This window comes from Dendrobates tinctorius, unplaced genomic scaffold, assembly GCF_039654945.1.
Source record: "Dendrobates tinctorius isolate UK_male_01 unplaced genomic scaffold, ASM3965494v1 ptg000035l, whole genome shotgun sequence".
In the NCBI taxonomy this organism is placed as follows: domain Eukaryota; kingdom Metazoa; phylum Chordata; class Amphibia; order Anura; family Dendrobatidae; genus Dendrobates; species Dendrobates tinctorius.
In genome coordinates this window covers 1-26,226 of record NW_027361703.1, presented here as the reverse complement: position 1 = coordinate 26,226, position 26,226 = coordinate 1, and the positions used below count along the sequence as shown (strand labels likewise).

Here is a 26,226-nt window from a genome sequence, read left to right as displayed (position 1 = left end):
GCAAAATAATGTCTCATTTGATTTCCACAGTAACAATGTCTTTCTTTGTGCCTTACAGTAATAATGTATGCTCAGTGGTTAGCACTGTTGCTTTGCAGCGCCAGCATCCTGGGTACAAATCCCACCAAGGACAACATCGGTAAAGACTTTGAATGTCCTCCCCGTGTTTGCGTGGGTTTCCTCCGGTTGCTTTGGTTTCCTTGCCCTCATCGAAAGTCATAGTGGTTGGAAATTGATTGTGAGCCCCAATGGTGACAGTGATGACTATATCTGTAAAGTGCTGTAGAATATGATGGCACTATACTAGCAAAGTATATTAAGTGCCCCTGTAGGATGCAGGCTGTTCTTTCCTGACGAAGCAGTCACTTGTTCATCTTCCTGAGGCAGTGCGACTGTATGGGTCTTCAATTCTCCTCCAGTGTCTTTCCCACAAACTGCTGCTTCCATAACCTCTATACTATACAAATAAAGAAAAAAGGTTTTGCACTAATTAAAACAGCTTAGAATATCTGTTAATATTTCAATATGAATACTACAAGAATACTTTTAACACAGTAATGTGTGCTAAACCGTGGACAGTTCCAATGTAGAGTGCCACAGGGATATCCAACCCTCAAGACCAGTAAGCCTACATCCAGGACAAATGCACACGTATAAAAGAGTGACAAAAAAAGCCCTAAATGTTAATTACCTCCCACTGTCACTGTACAATGCAAAGGTCACAACCTACAAATGTGTACTTGGCAAATCTCTCATCTTTGTGGTCAGTCTGACTCTGAAGTGGTAGGTCGCACTGGAAGAACATTTTTTCCTGCTGACTTGGTCGGTTGAATGGTGACATTTCTACTCTGCTACACTCTATAAAGTGACATATTACAAATACGATGCCTATTAAAAAAATAAGTCTGCCCTTTAATTTACTACTTTAGGAGCAGTCAGCAGAACTTGGACTAAAAGTTATACAACTGTATTTGTTAAAATGTCCCTGTGCTGAGATAATCTTATAAATGTGCCCCTGCTGTGTACTGTGTAATGACCGTGCAGGAACATAGTCTGATCATACCACAGCTCCTGGGCAGGGGAGGAAGCAAAAGAGAGGCTAGAAACAGGACAGCAGGGGATCACAGCTGATTCTTGGGCTATATGCCCACGTATGCAGAGAATTCCTGACAAAAAAACGGACTCATTCCCAGGAAAAGCGCATTTTTTTTCCGCGCTTTTCTTTGCGCTTTTTTTATGCGTTTTTTTCCGGAGCATCCACATTCTCATAGGATATAGTTGGAAATGCGTTTTTTTCCGCAAAATTAATGAACATGCTGCGTTTTTTGCCGCGATGCGGTTTTTTTTTTTTTTGGGCGGAAAAAAGTGCATCATTTGCACAAAAATTGCAGAATGTATTATAAGAATGGGATGATTAATGTATGCGTTTTTGCATGGAACAAACGCTTAAAAAGGCAAAAAAAACGCTTATGTGGGCACACAGCCTTACTGTGATGTGAAACATTTCCCTGCCTGTGTTTATTTCAAGATCTGTTGAATAAAATGTACTTTATTCGAGGGACAACCTCTTTAAGCTTTGTCTAAAAAGTATCTGCTCCTTCTGGAAGGGTCCCTGCATGCTTCTCGTTTAGTCCAGCAATCGATAGGAAATGAAGCTTGTAATATTAAACGCATCTAACGTTTTTTTTTTTGTTTTTTTTTTTATCAAGGGGTTAGAGCTGGTAGTGGCACATCAAATTGTCCCTAATGTCGCTGTCAGACTTGATTACATCATGTTTCAGATGAATTACTCCTTAGTCACGGTTGGCAAGGTTGGACTTTTTTGTTGCTCGTTGTGAGATATGTCCTTTAATGTAAATGAAAGTGGTAGCCTTATAGAAGGAGAAGCATGCAGTCCTTTGAGAGCTACTCTGCCAGCTTTCTTTTTTGTCTTGTCATTTGGTATTGTAGTTCTGATAAAGAAGAAATCTGATTCCACTTGAAGTGGTTTTCAGGCTTGTACTTTTTCTTTTATAAACTGTATGTATTAGAACTGCAAATGAAAAATGTGCTCGCCATTCAAATATCCTTGGCATATTGTCACCTATTACTTAGGCCACCAAAGCTATAATGTGTGGCCCTGACAATTGGGTAATCAAGGTGTGTGTGTGTGTATATATCTATCTATCTAATAAATATATATATATATATATATATATATATATATATATATATATATATCTCCGTGCATTAAACTATTGAATAACACATTATGCATGATTTATTAAATACCGTAATAGTTGTGATATCTGCTCATAGTATCACCCAGGGACACTTGTGCAGTGAGGCGAGATGAGCATTCGCCTCAGGCAGCAATCTGCGGTGACTCGCAGGGAGCAGCGCTGCATCTGTCTGCACCACTTAAAGGGGATCTGTCACCCCATTTTTGGACTATAAGCTGCGGCCACCGACATCAGGGGCTTATCTACAGCATTCTGTGATGCTGTAGATAAGCCCCCGATGTAACCTGAAAGATAAGAAAAATGAGTTGGATTATACTCACCCCGGCGTTCGGTCCGATCCGATGGGTGTGGCGGTCTGGTCCGGCGCCTCCCATCTTCATACGATGACGTCCTCCTCCCTCGGCTCCTGCGCAGGCGTACTTTATCTGCTCTATTGAGGGCAGGGAAGAGTACTGCAGTGCGAAGGCGCCGGAGCTCTCTGACCTTTCCCGGCGCCTGCACACTGTAGTAATTTACTCCGCCCTCAACAGGGCAGAGAAAGTACGCCTGCGCAGGAGCTGAGGGAGAAGCAAGAAGGAGGACGTCATCGTATGAAGATGTGAGGCACCGGACCACGACACCCAACGCACCCGTCTCCGCCCCCTGGTGAGTATAATCTAACGTGTTTTTCTTATCTTTCAGGTTTCATAGGGGGCTTATCTACAGCATTACAGAATGCTGTAGATAAGCCCCTGATTGCTGTGGCTGCAGCTGATAGGCCGAAAATCATGTGACAGATTCCCTTTAACAGTGTGCGTGCTCAGGATACTTATTTTTAGAGCACCATTGATTCCATGGTGCTGTACCTGAGAATGGGTTGCATAAAAATTCAAATATAGATTAAAATGAACAAACTAACAAGTACAGAAAGGATTGTCCAACCTTTGTGGACTTAAGGGGCCTTTACACATAGCGATATCGCTATAGCGTCACCGATTTTGTGACGCAGCAGCGATATCGCAATGTGTGATACTTATCTCCGACCGGCTACCCTGCTGTCTGTCGCTGATCGTGCGAGATTGTGCAGCTCCATTTCTCGTCGGGCGCTTCCTGCTGGCGCCTACGAGCGACGCGTGGATGCGGGTGGGAGGACATCAGGATCGCCGCGTCTGAAAGGTAAGTAACGACCGCTGCTGCGTCGCTACATCGCTGTGAGATCTGCCTGTGTGGCAGCTCACTAGCGACCATTTAGCGATGCACCAGCGATCCTGACCGGGTCGTATCGTTGTCGGGATTGCTGGTGCATCGCTAAATGTAAAGGGGCCTTTAGTCTACAGGATAATGTGGAAGAAGACTATAGGTTGGTGAGTTGCAGCAACTTCAGTGGTGGTGAGGTTGCAGCAAAGTCATTGCAGGCTATAAGCTTTCTTGAAGAAATTGGTTTTCACGTTCCATCTGAAGGTTTCAAATGTGCATAAGTGGACCTGTGGTGGCACAGGGTTCTATAGTATGGGGATAATCTGGAGATGTCTTGGAGGCGATTGGGTGAGATATATTTGTGTGGAGGGAGAGGAAGAGGTCTTGGGAGGACTGGAAATTACATATGACAAGATATCTGGAAATTAGTTTGGACATACAGTATGTGATGGAGACAGATTATGGACTGCTTTGTAAGTCAATGTTATTTTGAAATTGATATATTGGGGAATTGTGAGCCAATGAATGGATTTGCAGAGAAGAGAAACAAGGAGACAGATTAATTGGGCAGCAGAGTTAAGGATAGTCTAAAGAGGTGCAACACTGTTAGCACTTGGGCCACGGAGGAGGATATTGCAATAGTCACGGTGGGAAACCTGTTTGAATTGGAGGCAATAAGAGCCTGGATGTACCTTTTGAAGGACAAGGCAATGTTGATGTTTACTCTGAAGCAGTGGACGCTAAACGTGCAATTAGAAAGGTATGAGAAGGCAAAGGTTTTTTTACGCCAAGTGAAGATGACATCTGTAGTAAGAAGGAGTGGTCAACTGTGTCAAATGACAGGTCTAGAAACGAGTATAGAGAATTTTCTGTTCGCTTTGGTGTTAGTCATTAAATATTTTGGTTAGGGCAGTCTGTGGAGTGGTGAGAACAGAAGCCATATTGTAGGTTGTAGAAGAATGGGTTAGATGAAAGGTGGCAGGAAAGTTCAGTGTGGACATATTTTGTTTCAACGAGATTGTAGGCGAACAGGAGCAACAATATGGGATGACAGCTGGATGTAGGGGACGTGGGGAAGGATGTTTTCTCCATGATAGGTTTGATTGTGACATGTTTTAAAGCAGAAAGGAAAGTACCTGAAGTTAATGATTGAAGAGATGGGTTAGGGCTGAGATAAGCATGGAGGTGAGCTTGGGGATGAGGTTGGTAACCAGGATACGGATACTAATAACAGCTGTAACAGAGCAGAGAGCCACCGACTTCCTGCTCCTCAACCTACTTTGGAGTGCCCTATCACTTTGTCTAGCTCCTCCCTCCTCTCGTGTATCCATAGCAACTGCCATCTCCTATCTCGGTAATGGGAAAGTCTGTATTCACTGATTACAAATTTTACCGAATAATTTTAATGATGTCCCATTTTGGCAGAGAAGGTAGCAAATTTTTCTGATAAGAGATATTACAAAGTTTCTTTTTTTTTCATGTGTACTATTGACTTGTAAACTAAAAACTAAAGCGATGGGTACGCTTTAAACCTCCATAAATATATACTATAAAGTAATAACTACCTTCTATTTGTGGTCCCTTTTACCAGGGTCTACATCTGCCATTTTTGTCTCTGATTAGGTTTTGAATGAAAAGAAACTTGTGTGAACTACTTCATTAGATTGCTAGCAATCATTCTAAACTGGTAGTGGATGAGTAGCACTAAATAGTTTTATTATTGGGTTATATATTATAGTAATTCTGTGTTAAATGCTTTTATTATAGATGTGTTACGGCTCCAGGAATCGGAGCTTTACTTTCCATTTTAATCGCTAATTAATAGGCTGCTGCTCAACCCTCCGCCCCAAGCTCCAAAGTCGCAGGGTGTGAGCACACGGTTAGTACTTGCAGTACCAGGGTTGGCAGGAAAAATATTGTGTACTTTTTTTCTATTTATTATTTGAATGGGCAAAAAAACACAGTAAAAAGGCAGATTAGGAAAAAAAAATCTCCAAGAAAAAAATAAGCATCATGTGCATGCGATTTCAGAAATCTCGTTCACTTTGCTACTGCTATAAAATGCTGGATTTTTTCCAAGGAAAGCGTGTATCGCCAGCGATTAGGTATTTTCAAGACAACCATGCACAGATGATAACATGATTATAATTCAATCATTTAAAGAAGCCCTCCCATTAAGTGTTTTATTACTTAAGTGTGTGTACATGCAATATAGTGGGAGTGTGGTCAGCAGGACTGTGCACAGTAACCTACAGACAGTGTCAGGTCGGCGCCGTTATGCTGATTACTATGATACCTGGATTGATGGAATCTGTCTTGTTTGTTTTTTTTAATCTCTGTTTTCAGTTAATGATATGCTCGTGTTTCGGGGCGGCCTGTGGGGGGTCTTTGTGGTGCTCTGATTAGCTATTCATAATGCAGACTGCTGACAGGTCACTGATCCCCTCACTGACCTGCCCCTTAGTTTACATAATGAATATTATATGTATTGAAAAATAAAATCACATTCAGCAGTCGCCTGCACTGCAGCCTGATTGCATTTAATTACTTTATTTGCTGACATAAGCTTATTCACACACACACGCTAAAAAAAAATTCTGTCTCAAAATGGCATCGGCCTCATCTACGCAGTAGCATCTGTTGGCAATCTGATAGATTCTACTGCTCAGGCGCCATTCTGCTAGAGGAAGAATTTTTTTTGCCTGCGCAGTCGCATCAATCGGATCACATATACCATACTCTCCTATTACTGCTCTCTCGGAGTCCTGCGCTGTTCTGCTCTGCTCCACAGTGACGTTGCCGCTCTGCGTGGCTTTTACAATGTAAGCCTGCGGAGCATCTAAACGAGGCTGTATGGGCTTACATTGTAATAGTGACTTCCCCCTCATATATAGCAGATAATCGCAATTGCAGTGACGTCCCTGAGAAGAAAAGAACAGCGCTGGACTCTGGGAGAGTATGCTAATACTCTCACACTCCACTACACGTACATACAGTCATATGTAAAAGTTTGGGCACCCCTATTAATGTTAACCTTTTTTCTTTATAACAATTTTGGTTTTTGCAACAGCTATTTCAGTTTCATATATCTAATTACTGATGGACTCAGTTATATTTCTGGATTCAAATGAGGTTTATTGTACAGAAAATGTGCAATCTTCATTTAAACAAAATTTGTCCGGTGCAAAAGTATGGGCACCCTTATCATTTTCTTGATTTGAACACTCCTAACTACTTTTTACTGACTTCCTGAAGCGCTAAATTGGTTTTGTAACCTCATTGAGCTTTGAACTTCATAGCCAGGTGTATCAAATCATGAGAAAAGGTATTTAAGGTGGCCACTTGCAAGTAGTTCTCCTATTTGATTCTCCTATGAAGAGTGGCATCATGGGCTCCTCAAAACAACTCTCAAATGACCTGAAAACCAAGATTATTCAACATAGCTTTTCAGGAGAAGGATATAAAAAGTTGTCTCAGAGATTTAACCTGTCAGTTTCCACTGTGAGGAACATAGTAAGGAAATGGAAGAACACAGGTACAGTTCTTGTTAAGCCCAGAAGTGGCAGGCCAAGAAAACTATCAGAAAGGCAGAGAAGAAGAATGGTGAGAACAGTCAAGGACAATCCACAGACCACCTCCAAAGACCTGCAGCATCATCTTGCTGCAGATGGTGTCACTGTGCATCGGTCAACAATATAGCGCACTTTGCACAAGGAGAAGCTGTATGGGAGAGTGATGCGAAAGAAGCCGTTTCTGCAAGCACGCCACAAACAGAGTCGCCTGAGGTATGCAAAAGCACATTTGGACAAGCCAGTTACATTTTGGAAGAAGGTCCTGTGGACTGATGAAACAAAGATTGAGTTGTTTGGTCATACAAAAAGGCGTTATGCATGGAGGCTAAAAAACACAGCATTCCAAGAAAAACACTTGCTACCCACAGTAAAATTTGGTGGAGGTTCCATCATGCTTTGGGGCTGTGTGGCCAATGCCGGCACCGGGAATCTTGTTAAAGTTGAGGGTCGCATGGATTCAACTCAGTATCAGCAGATTCTTGAAAATAATGTGCAAGAATCAGTGACGAAGTTGAAGTTACGCAGGGGATGGATATTTCAGCAAGACAATGATCCAAAACACAGCTCCAAATCTACTCAGGCATTCATGCAGAGGAACAATTACAATGTTCTGGAATGGCCATCTCAGTCCCCAGACCTGAATATCATTGAACATCTGTGGGATGATTTGAAGCGGGCTGTCCATGCTCAGCGACCATCAAACTTAACTGAACTGGAATTGTTTTGTAAACAGGAATGGTCACAAATACCTTCATCCAGGATCCAGGAACTCATTAATAGCTACAGGAAGCGACTAGAGGCTGTTATTTTTGCAAAAGGAGGATCTACAAAATATTAATGTCACTTTTATGTTCAGGTGCCCATACTTTTGCACCAGACAAATTTTGTTTAAATGCAGATTGCACATTTTCTGTTAGTACAATAAACCTCATTTGAATCCAGAAATATAACTGAGTCCATCAGTTATTAGATATATGAAACTGAAATCGCTGTTGCAAAAAACAAAACTGTTATATTGAAAAAAGGTTAACATTAATAGGGGTGCCCAAACTTTTACATATGACTGTATAATTGATGAAAAAGCGAATGGGAGGCCTTGCATCCGCACCCTGTATAGAAACTGCCAAATATGTATTCTTCATGTCTTAATTTCCCTGTAAGTCTGTCTCCTGCTTTGCACTTTTTTCATTCTGAGCTATTTCAGTGTGACAAATCATGAGCGATTCCTATTCTCCAGACATCAATGAAACAGCTATCTCCCTAATAGACTGATAATAACTTTCTTATTGATGGGCAAATAACTGTAAAAACAATAATTTGATATTGGTTTTAGAACTTCTTATTCATGAAAAGTTTGTTTTACAGTTTGGCTGTTTAAGCAATTGGTCATCCATGTAATACATTGTAAAACATGGATTGCTTAAGTCAGCCACAACAAGAGGTTCAAGTATCGTTAGATAGCATGTGGACACGAATGCTGAGACCAAAGGTTTGTTTCGGGGGATATAAAGCTGCTGGTATGAGCGGAGTAGAGTTTGTGAGACGGTTGATTTTGCCTTTTTATTTGACCATAGGGATTTCTCCTTTTGCAGCTTTACCACGTGTCCATCCATGTGCAGCTACCAGATGTAGAGAAAACTGTCTAAGAAATCTCATGTCCATTTGCTTCATGTGCTCTTTTTCTACTCTCTCATTGCGATCAGCATTATGAATTTGCTGCCAACTTCACTTGCTATAACCCATCTTGGGTTTCTGCCTTTCTCCAGTGTAAATAAATTCCTTTTGCAAATGTGAATCATCATTGATTAGAATTGTCCTAAGATAGAATATAATTGTGGATTATAGTACACAGAGATAAATTGATGACCTCACTGAAGGATGACTTTAGCCTTGCTTCACATTCCCTGTCGAGTAATGTAATATTTCTACACGTTAATAATGTTTATTAATTGCTCATATTGAAATGTATCACTTATGATCACTGGGTCTGCAGACCCTTGCGCAAACGTTTTTCTGCACTCGCTGCATGTTCAGTGTCTGCACAGAGCTCACTCTGGTGACTTGTATTATGGAAAATGTGCTTTTCGTTCAGTAATCTTATATAGACAGAGGATCTTTCAAAATGTAATGTACGAGTTCATCTAAGCAAGGTTGTCTTCTGGCGACAGTCCCACCGGGCAGGAATTGTGGATTCAGCTGTCATCTCTCGCTTTGGATCAGTTCAGGGTAATAAATACGTAGTAAGTCAGATTCTGTGAAGTGTGTATATATCTATCTCTGTAGTTTACTTCTGAGAGGTAAATGTTTCATGTATAATGTCAGCAGTATGGTGAACTCGCATACAGTATTCACATGTAGCCTAATGATTGATTGATATTGTGAGGCCCATTTGCACAGTTTGATGGTACATGTGGAACCTAAATGACCAGGTATATGTTTAGAACATGGGCTATGTCTCTTCCAGACCCTACATCTATTAGACCATTACATCAGTAGCCGGCACAGACTGAAGAGGGCCCCTGTGCAAGAACAGGATATGGGCCCTTTGCAGTCCAATAGCTCTTCATAATGCACAATTTCAACTACTTCCGAGCTGGAAGTTGGGCCCCTTTACCCCTTGACCCCTGTTGCACCAATAGTATGTCTGCCCCTGCCTTATATGGCAAGTAAAAAAAAAAAAAAAGTGTTCAGCACATATGTCCACTAAAGAAAAATGTACGGTACTTTAATTATGCCCTAGTTTGTTGAAAACTTTGGGAAGGGAGACAATGATTTCTCCTAAAGAAAACCAGCATTGCATGGAGTCTTATTGACCGTACTCCACGTGCAAAAGTATGCAATTTAGAGCCCCCCCATAACGACAGTGAACCATCTTGATAGTTGGTGCAAGCATTGAAGGTGGCACTAGTGGGGTAAGTTCTTCCTAGGAGAGACCTAATTTGAATATCTAAATCACAACAAGTTATATACTTTTTTTGCTGTGAATTATTTGCATTTACTAGTAACTTAAAAGGAACCTGTCAGCAGGATTGTGCACAGTAACCTACAGATATGGTCAGGTCGGCACCGTTATACTGAATAAAATGACACCTTGGTTGATGAAATCCGTCTTGTGGTTGTTGTTTAACCTTTATTTGTAGCTTTGAGTTAATGATATGCCCGTGCTTTGGGGCGGCCTGTGGGGGGGTCTTCATGTGGTGCTCTGAATAGATATTCATAATGCAGACTGCTGACAAGTCACTGATCCCTCACTGTCCTGCCCCCTAGTTTACATAATGAATATCTGCACATACTGAAGAAAGAAAAAAAAAAAAGGAAAAGCCACGCTTCTGCAGGCAGCTGCCAACTGTGGCACCTGCACTGCAGCATAATCGCATGTTTAGTGTGCAAGCAATCACTGTTCTTCATGTTATTGATGAAGTAAAAAAAAAACAATTTTAAAATGGCGCAGGCTTTCCAGAGCCATAACCTTATTTTTTTGGTAATATGGCCATATTATGGCTTTTTTTTTTTTTTTTTTTGCAGTACAAGTTATATTTTTGAACGACACTATTGATTTTACCCCGGGGAAAAAAATTTCAAGTGTGGTGAAATTGCAAAAAAAAAGTGCTATTCCACAATTGTTTTTAGGGCTTTTTATTTGCCATGTTCACTAAATGCTAAAACAGACCATTCTGCCATTCTGATTCTCCAGGTCATTACAAGTTCAAAGACACCAAACCTGTATGCACACATCTTGTTTAAGTGGTGAAAGAAAAACATAGTTTGTAAGAAAAAAAAAAAAAAGCGGCACCATTTTCTGAGACCCGTAGCCTTTTCAATATTCGAGATCTGAGGCTGGGTGAGCGCTTATTTTTTTGCAAGCAGAGCTGACTTTTTTTTATTGATACTATTTTGGGGTAGATGCGATGTTTGACCGCCTGACATTGCAATAAAATGCAATGTAGTGCTGACCGGAAAAAAGGAATTCTCGCTATTTTTCTTTTTTATTTATTTTTATTACGCCATTTACCGATTGGATTAATTCACTTTGTTTTGATAAAATGGCTATTTCTGAATTCAGTGATAACGTGCCAGAGTTCATAGATCTGCAGTGACAAGCACAGGGGGTCTCCTGCAGACTCCCGGCTGTCTTGCTTGACCATCGGCGCCCCACTCATGTCACAGGGTTGCCGATGGGCGGGTTTTGTGACGCACATCCGGTTTGTGGTAGTTAAATCACGCTGTCAGAGATTGACTGTGGCAGTCATCATGTTAACTGCTATGTATTGATCACGATTCCACCCACGGCTGTAAGGCCGGGGTCACACTAGCGAGGAATACGGACGAGTGAGAGGCGCTAAAAGCACGCATTAGATACGGACCAATGATTCTCTATGGGGCAGCCTCCATCAGCCGTATATTTCTCGTCCGTATTCTACGGTCCGTGCCAATCGCAGCATGCTGCGATTGTCAGCGTACTACGCCCGTAATACACCAATGCAAGTCTATGAGTGCGCTAAAAATACGGATTACACACGGACCACACATGTGACTTGCGAAAAATACGCACCCGGTGTCTTTTAGAAAAGCCGGCAATTCAGTGCGCTATACAGTAAACTCACACTGACCGGTTTAATAAAGATAGAAAGAATAGATATATACATACATACATACATACATACATACATACATACATGTCATTGTGACAACCATATATATATATATATTTATATTTCAGAGTTCTTCATAGCAGAATAGCCGCTAATTAAATTGCCGGCTTCTATCAAATCATTCCCCAACCCGACATGAAATGACACATGGTTTACATTCAGTAAAGCATTTCATTTCAAGTTTTTTTTATATGTCCCTGACTAATAATTAGATGCTGGTTTGTGTGCAAAATTGGGGAGTTGTAGTTGTTTTAAGGGGTTAATTCGTTGTTAAAAAATGCGTGGGCTTCCCTTTGCCCTATATTGGTGACGGGTGGGTTAATCTAACAAAGGGTTAATGTCACCATTCGATTGTAAGGTGACATTAACCCTTTGTTAGATTAACCCATTCGCCACTGCTACAGGGCAATGGGAATCTTGATAATCTTATATATTTATATATTTATCTCAATGACTTGTGTGTGTGTGTGTGTGTGTGTATGTGTGTATATATATATATATATATATATATATATATATATATATATATATATATATATATATATATATATATATATATATATGTTCTATGTGTCTATATCTATTATTTTGTTTCTGTTATAAACCCTGGCATAGGGCTCCATTATGTGTCCATTTTGCAAGGCGGCGAGAAAATCTCGCCATACGGATTGCATACGGATGTCGTATGGATTACATACGGCTGCAGACATGCGCAAAATATGCAACCACACCTTGCTTACAGATGACCTACGGAGCACTATTTAGGGGTCATTCATCCGTATTACGCCTGTAAACTACGGACCGTATTTTGTGCCGGTTAGTGTGACGCCGGCCTAAGGGGCACATGACAGCTGATCAGAACAAATGTCATGTGCCAGGAAAGATGCAGTCTCAGCTCTGGAGCCTGCATTAGGCTTCTTTTACACTTGCCGTGTTTTTGCGGCCCCAATATATTTCTACGGGTCTGCAAAAACAGGCCGCAAATATTCGTTGGAGCACCGTGCGGCCATGAGAGCCATATTTACTGCCTTGAAAAAATATCGAGCTTGCCCGATATTTTTCATGGCTTAGGCCGGTTTCACACTAGCGCATTTTCAACGCGCGCACGGCCGGGGGTAGCTCCGCCCCCGATCCGGCTCTCTGCCCGGCGTGCCCGCCCCTTCCTTGTAGCGCCGCCTCCTAGCGGACAGCGGCGCCTGCGATCGGCGCACCCTATCTTTAGCATAGGGTGCGCCGATCGTGCGCAGGCCGTGCGCTAGTTGCGCTTTGACCTGCGCTGCGCACTTTTGACGGTGCGCCGTGCGCGCCAAAATCCGAAAAGTTTGATTTTGGCGCGCACGGCGCACCGTCAAAAGTGCGCAGCGCAGGTCAAAGCGCAACTAGCGCACGGCCTGCGCACGATCGGCGCACCCTATGCTAAAGATAGGGTGCGCCGATCGCAGGCGCCGCTGTCCGCTAGGAGGCGGCGCTACAAGGAAGGGGCGGGCACGCCGGGCAGAGAGCCGGATCGGGGGCGGAGCTACCCCCGGCCGTGCGCGCGTTGAAAATGCGCTAGTGTGAAACCGGCCTTACAGACATGGCCCCTGTTTAAATCAATGGGGCCGCAAAAACAACAGAACCTTGTTTTTGTGGTACACTGTATTTGCGGAACACCGTTTTTTTTTCAGAGCCAACTTTTTAAAACATAAAAAAAGGCGATCCTAAAAAGATTTTTGCGGCCTGTTTTTGCAGCAGACTGTGAAAATGACGGCAAAAAGGTCTGCAAAAACGGGCTGCAAAAAACACGGGAAGTGTAAAAGAAGCCTTAAAGGGAGGGACACGACCTATGACTTACCTATGTGTCATAGGTCATGAAGGGATTAAAGGAGTTGTCCGGTGAAAGCAAGTTATCACTTGTACAGGACACTTTTATCAGAGTAGAGCAGACCAGCCGCGCTCGTGTCTAGTGGCGTATCAATTAATTTGCAATAGGGCTGCCGAAAAAGTAGAGTGCATTGCTCCGCAGCCCCTTAGGAACTAAATGTAGACGCAGTCACAACCCCACAATCAATAAGTTATCTCCTATTCTGTGCATCAGTGAGAACTTGTTTACATCTAACCCTTTCAAAGGTATACGCACAGAGGTTTTTTACCTTGATTTTGAAGCAGAGCTACTCCAAAAGGCACGTAAAAAGTATTAAAAAGATATGCTAAATCATATTGATTTCAATTGGAAATCTAAATTGTTGTTTGAAAGACCATTTTTCTGACTTTTAAAAACTGCACTAGAAATAAAAAAAGAAAATCAAGGAACGTTTCACTTCTTTGAAGCGGATTCCTCTTGGAGTCTGCATCAAACTGGACATTAAAGTCACAAAAACTTTAAAAAACTGCTTCAGGACTGAATAACTTGTCAAAAAAGCAAGTGAAATTTTTTTATATGAATTTCTTTTGAAAATCAGAAGTTTCTTTCACACTTAAAAATACGTCAGCATAACTTGGGTAATTTCAGTTTTTTTGTGGTCAAGCATAGTCAATACTTAATCAAAAATTCCTTGGTTCATAAGTTGTCCTTGGACCCCCTTGGCTCAGAAACAAATTTGTAAAATGTTTTAAGGGTTTTTTTTTTTTTTTTTTTTTTTTTAGTATCTTGCCTTGATTTTTTTTATTTTCATTCTTTGTTTGAAGTATAAAAAGAAAATAAGTGTAGGATTTGGCCCTGGCACATTAAACAAGACAGCTTAGCATCTTGTGGAGCTTTCACTTCTTGTCCTGACTTTTTTTCATTGACTTTCAACATTAGTTAGAAAAGACCTTTGGCTAAAAGTCATTAGTGAATTTATTGTAAACTTGGCCGGTTTTTGCTGATCGTTTTGTGTTTGTTTAAATTTCTCTCTGCTTCTTGTGTTCCAGCAGCTGTAGTATTCCCAAAAGCCCCAGCCATAACATAGCTTTTTGAAATGTCAACAAAAAGTATTATCTGCGCAGTTACAGAACTTTTTAGTATTGTCTGTTTGATATTTCACTGTAATGCTGGTATTGTTTATACATTTTTAGCTTTAAACTTCGGTTTAGGCTTTTATAGGAGTCAGATAAGGACACAATGGCATTTTGCTTATTTGTGATACTGAGAATGGAGTAGACATAAATTTGAGTTTAATCACTTTAAAAACTAATTGTATGGAAAATATTCCTGATCTGGCTATTGGGCATGGCCTTTTTTGTAGTGTTTTGTATATGTTGATCCAATATTTTATTTTTACCAATTTTTTTTTTTTTTTTTTGAAGGTACCATGTATTGACTTTATTGGCCATTGATATGGTAAGGGTAGGTGATAATGTGTTTATATTGAGCTACCCCTTTAAATAGACAGTTGTCACAGTGAGTGAAATAAGTATTGAACACATCACCAGTTTTCTAAGTAAATTTCAAAAGGTGCTATTGAAATGAAATTCTCACCAGATATCGATAACCCATCTATTCCACACAGGCAAATAAATCAAGCCATAGATTTCTATAAATGAAGTTGTGTAATAATCAGAACTGGCACAGGGAAAAAGTATTGAATTCACTTACTGAAGTTTATTTAATACTTTGTATAAAAGCTTTTTTTGGTGAGGACAGCTTCAAGATGCCTCCTGTATGGAGAAACTAGTCACTTGCATTGCTCAAGTGTGATTTTGGCTCATTCTTCCACACAAACACTTTTCAAATCCTGAACGTTCCGTGGGCTCCTTCTATGTACTGTGAGCTTTTGTTCTTTCCATAAATTTTCTAATGGATTCAAGTCAAGTGATTGGCTGCGCTATTCTAGCAGCTCTCCGAAACAAATTGAGAGTTTGCAATTGTGATTAGAGTTAAGTGAATATCTTCGGTTCCCCGCTTATTCGGCAAGCTATAGCGCTTGCCGAGTAAGCTGGAGAGGGATCTCTGCTTCCTGGATTGCGCCAGCTGATCGGCGCTGCATGTGTCGCAGCTGTGTGACAGTCACAGCACATGCATGGAAAGCCTGTGTGTTGGGCTCTCCATGCATGTGCTGTGACTGTCACACAGCCGTGACACATGCAGCGCCGATCAGCTATTCAGCCGCCACGATCCAGGAAGCTGGGTTCCCTCTGCAGCTTATTCGGCAAGCGCTATAGCTTGCCGAATAAGCGGGGAACCGAAGATATTCGCTCAACAACAATAATTGTGATCATTGTCTTGCAGAAATGTTTACCCTAGTTTCATCATCTTCGTCCAAGTAGATGGCTGCAGATTTTTCATCGAGAATGCTGAAAATTAGCCTCACACAATGATGTTCCCACTTCTAAACTTCACTGTTGATATGGTGTTTTTGGGGTGATATACAGTGCTTTTGTCATCCAAAGAGTTCAATTTTGGTGTCATCTGACCAGACTATATTTTTCCAGTATTTCGCAGGCTTGTCTAAATGTTGTTGAGCAAACTTTAAACATGCTTGAATATGCTTTTTGTTCAGCAGTGGATTTTTGCATGGTGACCGTGCATACAGTGCATGGAGGTTAAGTGCATTACTGATTGCTTTCTTTTTTAAACAACTGTACCTGCTGATTCCAGGTCTTCATGTAGCTCTCCATAGGTAGTTATTGGCTCTTGGACAGCTCTTCTCATTCTTTTCACTCCTCTGTCAGAAATCTTGCAGGCAGCACCTGGGTCATGACTGGTAGATAGTGAAATATCCACTTCCAGATTATGCCCCCAATAGTGCTTACTGGAACCTTTAGAGATTCTTCTGTAACCAATGCCATCAGTTTAGTTTGCAGCAATAAGATTGTGTTGAGACAGCTCGCTGGTTTTACACGTCATGAGATGTTTCTTGCGTGGCACCTTGGTAATGAGACGCTTTTTGTAGGCCATCAATTGAACCAGCTGATATAATTTTTCACTAATTGGCAGGATTGCTTTTTAATTACTGATATGTCAGCTGGTGTCATGACTTTCCTTGCCTCTTCATGTGTTCAATACTTTTTTCCTGTGTCATTTCTCATTACATATAACTTAGTTTATGGACTCATTGATTTCTTTCCCTGTGTGGACTAGATGGGTTGCTACCAATATCTGATGAGAATTTAACGTCAATAGCACCTTTAGAAATATATTTAATTAGAATATTAGTGATATTCAATTCATAGTTCACTCACTGTATTAGTATATTGGGCAGCACGGTGGCTGGAGTCCTGGGTTCGAATCCCACCAAGGACAACATTTGCAAGGAGTTTGTATGTTCTCCCCATGTTTGCGTGGATTTCCTCCGGGGACTCCGGTTTCCTCCCACATTCCAAAGACATACTGATAGGGAATGTAGATTGTGAGCCCCATCAGGGACAGTGATAATAATGTGTGCAAACTGTAAAGCGCTGCGGAATATGTTAGCGCTATATAAAGATTATTCTATCCTTATTGCCATTTGCCCATATTTTCTTAGCTTAAGAAGTTCTGCTGCTAATATAAACAAAGCCGACCCACAGTCTGCCCGTCCATGTGATGTTAGATCCGCATCTATACACACAAATCTAAAGGTGTTCCTGACAACTTCTCCTGAACACAGGAACCAGACCAAAATATGATATAATGGTAAATGATTACTATAAATTAACATTTTACTTTTTTAGAACTAGCATATTGTGGCCAACCCAATGAAGGCATTTTTTCTTTTTGTTGTTTTTTTGCATGCTATTTTTTGAGGAAATGTATACATAAAGAGATGAAAATCCTTAAACGGAACCTGTCAGCAGGATTGTGCACAGTAACCTACAGACAGTGTCAGGTCAGCATCGTTATACTGATTACAATGATGCCTTGGTTGTTGAAATCCGTCTTGTGGTTGTTCTTTAATCTTTATTTTCAGTTTTGAGTTAATGAAGACCCCCCTCCAGGCCCGTCCTGGGACACGAGCATATCATTAACTCAAAACTGAAAATACAGATTAAAAAGCAACCACAAGACGGATTTCATCAAGCAAGGTATCATTTTATTCACTGCCTCAGGTTACGCAGCACAATCCTTCCAAAATCAACAGAGAATTGGGGGCTTATTGGGGGTCTTCACTCTTAAAATTGACAGTTAAAAAAACAAAAAAAAAAAAAAAAAAGGGTTGAAACCATTTAGGCAATGTGTTCCAGAGGTTGGAATTTTTTTTTGTTTTCAAGTACGGTATATTCAATAGCATGGTATAAAATATAAAACACTGGTTTCCAGCTGAGCTGTTCATTATCTTCACAACATGCATCCTTTTGTGTCTTCGAAGACAAACAGTAATTTTCAGATCCATGTGCGGAAAACATTGAGACCCTGCCTACTATCCGCCGGGCATTTGAAATGTCATGGGTAATTCTTTTAAATGATCTGTTTCAAGTATTACAGGCTTGTTGCTTTGCTTCAGCTCTTCTTTTTGTATGCTTGAGGGAATCATACTTACCTTTCATAAATCACTTTCTGGTGAATAATCTTGCAAATAACAACCTTGAGATAAGAAAATTACCATTCCAGTGTAACTACAGTAGTTTACAGTACTTAATGATGAATGTAATACATTTTTCCATCTATTTCCAGTGGAATGTTTGTTGGTAAGCTTTAGAGTCCTCACAAATTATTTTCATTGTTTTATTCTTTTATTGGAGTAAAGCAATAAAAATGACAGAATGCTAAATCCTTCACATGGCAGACAAGGTCTTCACCCAACAGACCCAATTGACTATTATATGATTTGTCACGTTTCATATATGGCATCAGTCTGTAATTTTATTGTCCATAGCAGCAAAATTTACAGATGAATTAATGAGTGAGCCTTAATGGGTTAATCTCAAGATATATATTTTTTATTTTTATTGATTTATTAAATTGCATAAGAAACAACAAAAACGTAAGGCACAGAGTGTGCCACATTCGTGTATATAGCGACAAGTAACATAGAACAATGTCCATATAGGTAGTTATAAGGAATGTAATATTCACATCCTTAGTCACTCCAAATTCTTAGCAATGATTATACAATAAAGCTACCCAATTTAGGCCGGGATCACACATGCGAGAAACGCGGACGAGTCTCATATCTTATTATCCGGCAGTGCCGCCGGCACTAGGGAGCGGAGCGTGCGGCTGCAAGTATTTCTATGCAGCCGCACGCTCCGCTCCCAAGTGCCGGCGGCAGTGCCGAATATTAAGATGCAAGACTCGTCCGAGTTACTCATGTGTGATCCCAGCCTTAAAGTTACTATAGAACATCAATCAAATATAAGATGTAAACCAAGAGAGAAGCAGATAGATGGAGAAGAAAGAGAAAGCAGTAGAGACAGCACAGAAAGGCAGGACAGAGGGATGAGGGTGTTAATCAGACTGAGCTGTGTTCAGTGTTATTTGATGTATGCCCTGTACTCTGCAGAGGAAAAGTAGAGCCAATAAAACAAAGTTTTATACAAGCGATCATAACAGTTATTAACTGTAGCAGTCAGTTCCTCCATCAACATCACCTCATTTATTTTAGAGAATCAAAGTACGATTTTCGGAGCCGTCATAATTAGTTGTTTCGGAATATAATGCCTGTATAATCTTCTCAAGATGTTTCTTGAGCAGCTCCTTACCTCCTGGTTTCTGGGAGTGCGGGCCCTCCTTTTTGAGAGACCATTCTTGTATCTAGTGGAGCTGTAGTATTAAATCCTGGGGGATTGTGATTACACAGGTCTAGTAAAAGGCGCTTGTCAGGAGCTGAGAGCAAGGAAAGAAGTGGGCAGCTAACTACTGTATAGAAATAAATGGGCTGGAGAGAGGTGGTTAGTGTATTGGGAGTTAACTCATCTCCTGGAATACAACTGCTGCACATAGTGTGGAAGGGTATGGGAAGGCACTAGTGGCTGATCACCATGGAAACAATTTGTACACTAGGTTATAAAAGATAAAAGCTCTCATGGCAGGAGAACCACAGCAGGTAATAGAACAATTTAATAACGGGAAATTACCCTTTTAAAGAGGTAATCTAGTGGTAAAGTAATACTTGGTAAAGCAAATAGGTCATGGCTCTTGTTGGGTTTGGTGGGGGTGAAGTATAGTAAAATAAGAGTGCAACTCCTTGTTTCATGTATGGCCAGCTCAGTAATATCTCCTCTGTAATAAGTGTATAGTAGCAAAATGATAAGCATGTAGTAAAAATCGGAAACCGAAAATTAAGTATTCATTGAATCATTGTCCTTCCTAAGCTACATTCTCACTGGTCATAGGTTTAGGAAAGAATTTCAGCCAAGGTGGATGATCTTGACTATTTTCCCCAAGTATTGATTAATTGGCCAATATGCAACCATTGACTTCTGTAATTCTGTTTTTCTTAGTTTTTTTTTTCCTAGATGTAGCCATTTGTTATGTTTTCTTCCCACTCTTTAGTGTAATTTTTGTAAAATGTAAAATGTAATTTGTAAAATTTTTGTAATTGCTAGCGGTGACATTTGTAAGTCAAATATACAATGATGAGTGTAAGCCATACTCCAATTGGCAATAGGGGGGGTTCAGACAGCTATCCATCTCATGTGTGATGTAGAAGTCGCTCCAGTTCTGTCTGCTCCCCATTCGCCCCTGAGTGCACATGCATAAATGTATACCCACCAAGTGAGCATGTTTATTGGCTAAGGATTGAGGACAGTAGGTATTGCCTTCCTTAACTTTTGTATGTGTATAGTAAAAGAATTAGATTTACGTATTTATTAATCTGTTCAAACAATGACCAGCCAAGATATTGCAGCACAGGGTTTTGACCGATTAACGACCACCGATACTCATTAAAATGGCCTCTAAAGGGCCTTATTCCCTCATTTCCACCGTAAGGCTAAGTGCACACGTAGCAGAAATTTTCTGCTGAAAAACAGGACTCCCTTCACAGAAACCGTGCGTTTTTTGCGCATTTTTACCTCGATTTTTTGCGCGTTTTTTTACGTGCGGTTTCTAGACACATGGAAAAAGCCAGAAACGCGGGGAAAAAACACAAAATTAATGAGCATGCTGCGTTTTTACCGCAATGCAGTTTTTTCGTGGTAAAAAAAACGCATCAATGTGCACAAAAAGTGCTAAATGCATAGAAATGAATGGGAAGCTTTTTCGCATTTTTCCCGCAGATTTTTTGGCAAATCCGCGGGAAAAACCGCGAAAAAAACGCTGTGTGAGCGCACAGCCTAAAACATATGGCATATTAACCACTGTTTCATGCATGCTACAGAGCCGGTGCCATTTTGATGAAGTTCCAATTTTTTTTTTTTTTTTCTAACCCCACAATATTATATGCATTATGTAAAATAGGGGTCAGGTCTGTGAAGGATCAGTGACCAGTCATAAGCACATGCAGTTGAATACCGAAGTAGAGCACCACTTATCTCATTAGCTGAAAACTACAAATAAAGATTAAACAACCACAAGATGGATTTCATCACCCAGATATAATTTTAATCAGTATAACGGCCCCAACCTGACACTGTCTGTAGGTTACTGTGCACAATCCTGCTGACAGGTTCCTTTTAAAGTCAAAATTTGCTCGATCACTAAGATTAAGGCTATGTGCACACGTTGCGGAATTTCCGCGGGAATTCCGTAATTTCATTCTGTGGGAAATATGCGAGAAAACCGCACTTTAAATCCCGCGGAAAAACTAGCGATTTGCAAGCGTAATTAGCTTGCAGAATGCTAGCGTTTTCCAAGCGATCTGTAGCATCGCTTGGAAAACTGATTGACAGGTTGGTCACACTCGTCAAACATAGTGTTTGATGAGTGCGACCAACTTTTTACTATTAATGCTGCCTATGCGGCATCAATAGTAAAAAGATATGTTAAAAATAATAAAAAAAATAAAAAATGGTGTTTTTCTCACCTTCCGACATCCCGCGCAGCGTCCCCGAACATCGCGATGCTCCCGGCAGGTCCCATTCCCAGTGATGCATTGCGGCAATGACCTTTGATGATGTCGCTGTCTCGCGAGTCCGCGACGTCATCAAAGGTCATTGTCGCAATGCATCACTGGGAACTGGACCTGCCGGGAGCATCGCTGAGGCCTGGGGACGCTGCGAGGGACGTCGGAAGGTGAGAATATGATGATTTTTTTATTTTAATTCTATTTTTTACAGGGATATGGTACCCAGAGCCTGGAGGAGAATCTCCTCTCCTCCACACCGTGGGTACCATCCGCAAATATTCTGCTTACTTTTCGCATGGTGGGCACAGCCAAATGCGGAAAGTAAGCAGAACAATGCATTCCTATGTGTGCGGATCTTCCCGCGATTCCGCACAAAGAATGAGCATGCTGCATATTTTTCCGCGATGCAATTCCGCCGTGGAAAAATCTGCATCATTAGCACAGCATGTGCGAAATGCCATAGGATTGCATGGGATGCTGTTTTTTTTTTTTTTGCTTTTTCACGGCAAAATTGCGCGTTTAAAATCGCCGCAAAAACGCAAAAAAAAGCTACGTGTGAACACAGCCTAAGAGGAATTCTCTGCTGCTGGAGAGCTTGTATAATTGTTTTGGATAGTAGACTGGGCCTCTATATTGCTGCTTAACCTCTTATTCTAGAAATACAACTACTACATGAAAGCTACCAAATACTAAGCTGACCATACCAGATCTTTTTCCTTAATACTTCTCAAGTCAATCACAGTTAACAGTTGTGATCTCTTCAAAACACTTTTGCAATGACCAGAGATGAGACTTGCTCCTTCTTGCACTGATGAGGAATGCATTAACTATATATCAGTGTATTAGGTGTGTGCTTTTGTGTAGATGAATCTGTTTATTTAGGCTTTTGATGTAATGTAAAACACTCAGTCATATGTGGTTTGTATAGTTGGCATCGCTTTATACTTCTAAAGGGGCCACCCAGTTAGGATGTCATTTTCAAAGTTTTCCCAATTTTTCGGACTGACCTTCATTTTTTAAAGTAATGATGGCCACTCGTTTTTCTTTACTCAGCTGCTTTTTTCTTGCCATAATACCAATTCTAACAGTCTAGTCAGTAGGACTATCAGCTGTGTATCCACCAGACTTCTGCACAACACAACTGATGGTCCCAACCCCATTTATAAGGCAAGAAATCCCACTTAGGCTGGTTTCACATTAGCGCTTTTTAAGCGCACGCACGGCCGGGGGTAGCTCCGCCCCCGAGCCAGCTCTCTGCCCGGCGTTCCCGCCCCTTGCTTGTAGCGCCGCCTCCTAGCGGACAGCGGCGCCTGCGATCGGCGCACCCTATCTTTAGCATAGGGTGCGCAGATCGTGCGCAGGCCGTGCGCTAGTTGCGCTTTGACCTGCGCTGCGCACTTTTGACGGTGCGCCGTGCGCGCCAAAATCCGAAAAGTTCGATTTTGGCGCGCACGGCGCACCGTCAAAAGTGCGCAGCGCAGGTCAAAGCGCAACTAGCGCACGGCCTGCGCACGATCTGCGCACCCTATGCTAAAGATAGGGTGCGCCGATCGCAGGCGCCGCTGTCCGCTAGGAGGCGGCGCTACAAGCAAGGGGCGGGCACGCCGGGCAGAGAGCCGGCTCGGGGGCGGAGCTACCCCCGGCTGTGCGTGTGCTTAAAAAGCGCTAATGTGAAACCAGCCTTATTAAACCTGGCAGGGCACACCTGTGAAGTGAAAACCATTTCCGGTGATTACCTCTTGAAGCTCATCAAGAGAACACCAGGAGTGTGCAAAGCAGTAATCAAAGCAAAAGGTGGCTACTTTGAAGAACCTAGAATATAAGACATATTTTCAGTTGTTTCACACTTTTTTGTTAATTATGTAATTCCACATGTGTTAATTCATAGTTTTGATGCCTTCAGAGTAAATCTATAATTGTCATAGTCATGAAAATAAAGAAAACTCTTTGATTGAGAAGGTGTGTCCAAACTTTTGGACTGTACTCTATATATGTAATCGATATTACATATTTACAATTTATTAGTTTTTTGTGTTCTCATGTTGTATTCCAATAAATATATATTCTGTTCTAAATATCTTGATTATTGGATCATAAAAATGATTAAATGTCTGATGTTCACATTGTACTACAATAAATTTTTCACTTAAATATAAGCAATATATGTGGGAGTCGTGGAGTCCATGTAAGGGAAATTGAGGAGACTGAATCGCAGGTTTGGCTTACCGACTCCACAGCCCTGAGAAGTACACGTTTGGTATCGCCGTGTCCGTAAAAATCCGATCTATAAAAGTGTCACATGAACCCCTTCAGTGAACGCCGTAAAGGAAAACACAGAAAAATGTAGCTAATTATGCTTGATCATCATACCGCTTGGAAAAAGTGGAATAAAACGCAATAAAAAAGACGAATGTAAATAAAAAAAAATATCACTGAAAATGCCATCTTGTCCTGCAAAAAACAAGCCGCTATACAGCTCCATCAGCGGAAAAATAAAAAAAGTTATCGCTCTCAGAATAAAGTAATGCTAAAATAATTTTTCTATAAAAGGTTTTGTGTAAAAACATAAAAAAATATAAAAGTGGAATCGCTGTAATCGTACTGACCCAAAGACTAAAACTGCTTTACCAATTTTACCACATGCGAAACGGAGAAAAAAAAAAAACTTCCTGAATTGCTTGTTTTTGTTCATTCTGCCTGCACAAAAATCGGAATTGAAAGCGATCAAAAAAGTCATGTGCCCGAAAATGGTACCATAAAAAAAGTCAGCTTGTCCCGCAAAAAACAAGCCCTCACATGAGTGTGGGCTGAAATATGGAAAAATTATAGCTCTCAAAATATGGCTATTCAAAAACTTCTTACAAAAAGCACCTTTTAGTGTGTGACAGAAGTTAAGCATAAAATAAGGATATAAATCTGGTATTGCTGTAATCGCACCGACCCAAAGAATAAAGTCGCCTAGTCACTTATACCGAGCGAGGAACGGAATAAAAAATAAAACCAATTCTTCACCTTTTGTGGATTTGTTCATTCTGCCTCCCAAAGATCACAGTAAGGCGATCACAGTGGTTTAACCCACATATGGGGTATCAGCGTACTCAGGACAAATTGCACAACAACTTTTGAGGTCCAATTTCTCCTGTTACCCTTGGGGAAAATGAAAAATTGGGGGCAAAAAGATCATTTTTGTGGAAAAAATGATTTTTTTTATTTTCACGGCTCTACGTTATAAACTTCTGTGAAGCACTCGGGGATTTAAAGTGCTCACCACACATCTAGATAAGTTCCTTGGGGGGTCTAGTTTCCAAAATGGTGTCACTTCTGGGGGGTTTCCACTGTTTAGGCACATCAGGGGCTCTCCAAATGTGACATGCATCAGATCTCAATTCCAGCCAATTTTGCATTGAAAAAGTCAAACTGTGCTCCTTCCCTTCCAAGCTCTGCCGTGCACCTAAAGAGTGGTCTTCCTGCACACATGGGGTATCGGTGTACTCAGTAGAAATTGCACAACAAATATTGTGGTTCATTTTCTCCTGATACCTTTGACAAAATAAAAAAAAATTGTGTCCAAAGTAAAATTTTTGTGAAAAAGTGTTAAATGTTCATTTTTTCCTTCCATATTGCTTCAATTCTTGTGAAGCACCTGAAGGGTTAATAACCTTTTGGAATGCTGTTTTGAACACCTTTATTGGTGCAGTTTTTAGAATGGTGTCACTTTTGGGTATTTTCTGTCATATTGACTTCAAATGTGAGGTGGTCCCTAAAAAAAAAAAAAGTTTTGTAAATTTTGTTGAAAAATGAGAAATCACTGGTCAACTTTTAACCCTTAACTTCCTAACAAAAAAAGTTTCAAAAATTGTGTTGATGTAAAGTAGGCATGTGGGAAATGTTATTTATTGAATATATTTGTGTGATATGATGCTCTTATTTAGGGGCATAAAAATTAAAAGTTTGAAAATTGCGTCATTTTCTAAATTTTTGCCAAATTTAAATTTTTTTTTTCACAAACAAGAAATTTTGTAGAAATTTTACTATCATAAAGTACAACATGTGACGAAAAAACAGTCTCAATCAGTGGGATCTGTTGAAGCATTCCAGAGTTTTAACCACATAAAGCGACAGTGGTCAGATTTCAAAATTAAGACTTGGTCATTAACCTACAAAGTGGCTTGGTCCTTAAGGGGTTAAGATTACTGTTCTTGTTTTTATGTATACCCTTCCTCATATGTAAAGCGCCATGGAATAACTGGCGTTATAATAATAACTTTACAAAGTGTCCAAGGATTCATTTTTATTTGCTTTATTTTGTAGAGATAAGAGCTCAGCTGGTTGAACAACAAAAATGCTTGGAGCAACAAACTGAAATCAGAGTTCAGCTCCTTCAGGACCTTCAGGACTTCTTCCGCAAGAAAGCAGAAATTGAAATGGAGTATTCCCGGAATCTGGAAAAGCTTGCAGAAAGATTTATGGCAAAGACCAGAAGCACAAAAGATCACCAACAATACAAGTAATAATTTTACCTATTTTTTTTCTTATTTACTATGGATGTTGCTTGCAGAGGTTGCTCATTTAGGTTTGGGCGATTTATTTAACTCCATCATTTGGCAAATATTATGGAATACTGGTCATTTACATTGTAAATTAAAGGGGTTTTCTCACTAACAACATATATTTAACTTAATAGACCTTGTGATAATATGAAGTTCCACAATTGGAT

At 40.6% G+C, this 26,226-nt stretch overlaps 1 protein-coding gene across 1 annotated transcript in view; it reads left to right on the top strand.

Moving 5' to 3' along the window:
• Nucleotides 1-26,163, top strand: part of LOC141087596 (SLIT-ROBO Rho GTPase-activating protein 2C-like) — a 101,474-nt gene extending 75,311 nt beyond the window's left edge. The window contains exon 2 of the mRNA XM_073573191.1: nt 25,821-26,163. Coding sequence (XP_073429292.1) covers nt 25,821-26,020 — 200 coding nt within the window. The 3' untranslated portion in view covers nt 26,021-26,163. The remainder of the gene's footprint in view (nt 1-25,820) is intronic.
• The last annotated feature ends 63 nt before the right edge of the window (nt 26,164-26,226 follow it).